The sequence below is a fragment of the Cryptomeria japonica genome, chromosome 10 (genome assembly GCF_030272615.1).
Source record: "Cryptomeria japonica chromosome 10, Sugi_1.0, whole genome shotgun sequence".
NCBI lineage: Eukaryota > Viridiplantae > Streptophyta > Pinopsida > Cupressales > Cupressaceae > Cryptomeria > Cryptomeria japonica.
The window spans coordinates 890,009,643-890,012,004 of record NC_081414.1 but is presented as its reverse complement, the minus strand read 5'-3'; the positions used below and the strand labels follow the sequence as shown (position 1 = coordinate 890,012,004).

The 2,362-nt window shown below is 36.2% G+C and overlaps 1 protein-coding gene across 1 annotated transcript; it reads right to left on the bottom strand.

Annotated features, from left to right (window-relative positions):
* Positions 1-1,183: 1,183 nt before the first annotated feature.
* Positions 1,184-1,912, bottom strand: LOC131046609 (large ribosomal subunit protein uL15x). The gene has a single exon (XM_057980386.2). It carries the CDS (start codon positions 1,801-1,803, stop codon positions 1,366-1,368), a length of 438 nt encoding a protein of 145 aa, XP_057836369.1. The 5' UTR covers positions 1,804-1,912; the 3' UTR covers positions 1,184-1,365.
* Positions 1,913-2,362: the final 450 nt, after the last annotated feature.

Here is a 2,362-nt window from a genome sequence, read left to right as displayed (position 1 = left end):
TTCGATTTGATCATGATTCTGACTTGATAAATGATTTGATTGATAAACAATTGAAATTGGTTGAAAAATTGACCAATATTGATAAAGAGACCAAATTGATATGCGCCAATTGACATGATTGAAGAGGACAAGGATCGATGACAAATCGATCGCAAAATTGACGAGATTGACAAGGACGAGGATCGATGATAAATCAATCTCAAAACGACAAGATTGATAAGAGGACAAAACCCTAATTCAAAAGCGATAAAAATGAGGAATGCAAAAGGAGGACTCGATGCTCGCAAATGATAAAGACCAAGTACACAACATAGAAGAAATGTTAATGCGACGCAAAAATACCTAAAATAAGGCAATGCGCCAATGTTAAAGTATGACTCCGCAAGCGTTGACCATTTTTAGATGTCTACACTATCTTTGTTCGCTTTATATGACACTTGAATTTAAAATAATAGTCTAAACAATCAAAGAGAAATTTATAATCAAGTAAACACGAATCAATTTACTCCCACAAATCCACAACAAAACATCAAACGGTGGGAGAACATGCCTTCCTAAGATCTTAATACGAGATAAGAGCATTTGATTAAATACCATCTATTTAAAACATAAATTGCCATTTTTTTTTACTAGCTTTCCACCGCATTCAGCTGGAAAAATAGCATAATACTTAATGAGTAAATAGGAACTACAAGTTGAAAAAAAAGAAGATAATGCACAATAATATCCACATCTGCAAACGTACTTTTTACCTTGAAAACATAAGTGATGCCAATATTGACAATCTCAAACAAATTTTAGTTTTACGAACAAGAAGTACTTGCTTCCCTCTGTCCACTTGCAATAGAAAACTATTTCAAACCCTTGGAATTCAATGTTGAAAAGAGTTAGGTTACAAATAAAACAAAAAAAACGACCTCAAATGGTGGAATTTAAGATTTAGACGGTATTCTCATACGCTAAAAGTATTCCCACGCGATATTTTTTTATCCCAATGTTCAAATAATCTGAAAAAAGAAGAATATCCCAGAAGAATTTTCTGAAACCAAAATGTCATCTCATTGATACACAACCAAATCTATTCCATTGAGCAATTAAAATCAATTCTTTTTTTATCTAAATTGAGTCGCAACATTGCTTAACAAGACAATTTAATCAATACAAAGGTCCCGCATCCAGATAATTTAATCAAAACAACTATTAAAATTATGAATTTAAAGCCAAATTCAAGTACAATTAAAGTTTCTCAAAATCCCTAATCGTGGCTTGCCACATTTAAAAATGCTAAAATGTAATATCTAGCATAGCTTATAGGACCGGCCCAAATAAAATAGCACTAAAACCCTCGATCTTCAAAAACCCTAACTAAGACGTCAAGAGAACAGCCCCACCAGCCTCCTTGATCTTCTTCTCAGCTAGCTTAGAAATAAGTTTGGCCTTGACAACAAGCGGCTGAGAAGGCAGCTCACCCTTGCCAAGAACCTTAAAATAGCCATGCTGAGTGACGTCTAGGAGGGGGACATTATCAGGGGTGGCCTTAGCCTTGATGTGGTCAGGGACGAGGGACCAAAGCTTGTCGATATTGACGATGGGGCAAAAGTAGTGATTCTTAAGCTTGTGGAAGTGGCGCATACCAACCTTGCCGAAATAACCAGGATGATACTTGTCGAAGAGGATGCGGTGGTGGTGCATGCCGCCGGCATTTCCCCTGCCTCCCGGATGCTTCCTGTGTTTGCCAATACGCCCGTGCCCTGCACTCACATGTCCTCTCTTCTTCCGGTGCTTCTTCAATCGAGTCGTCATCTTCGCCCCTCTTCCTCTTCCTCTTCCTCCTCGCTAAAAGTATGAGTTTGTAAATGCAGAGCCCTAATTTGTTAAATCTCGGGAGCAGTCTCGTTTTACAACAAAACCCTAATTTTCTCTTCCAATTTATAGTATATGTGAACACACTATGTATAGTATATGTGGATGCACTAGCAACTTAATTTTGGGCTTCTAAAAACATAGATTGTGACATCAAATGAGTGAAAAAAATTAAAAATAAAAGTTTAGTGGCTGGATATCCACATCATAAAATTTGACAAAATACTTATTATTCATCACAATTTTTTTTTATTGAATCAAAGCCAAATTATAAATAATAACAGCTATAACATTCATAACGATTTTTTTTATTGAATCAAAACAAAATTACAAATAATAACAGCTACAACAAGTTGTTATAGTTGGAAGAGGATAACATAAATCAATACAATGTAAAGGTCTCAAGCTAGAATTGGAAACGAACTAACTGAGACGATTGAAGAATTGGGACGATGGAGTCAAGCGAGCGGGAGTTGCAGAGGGCCGAGCTAGGGCACTA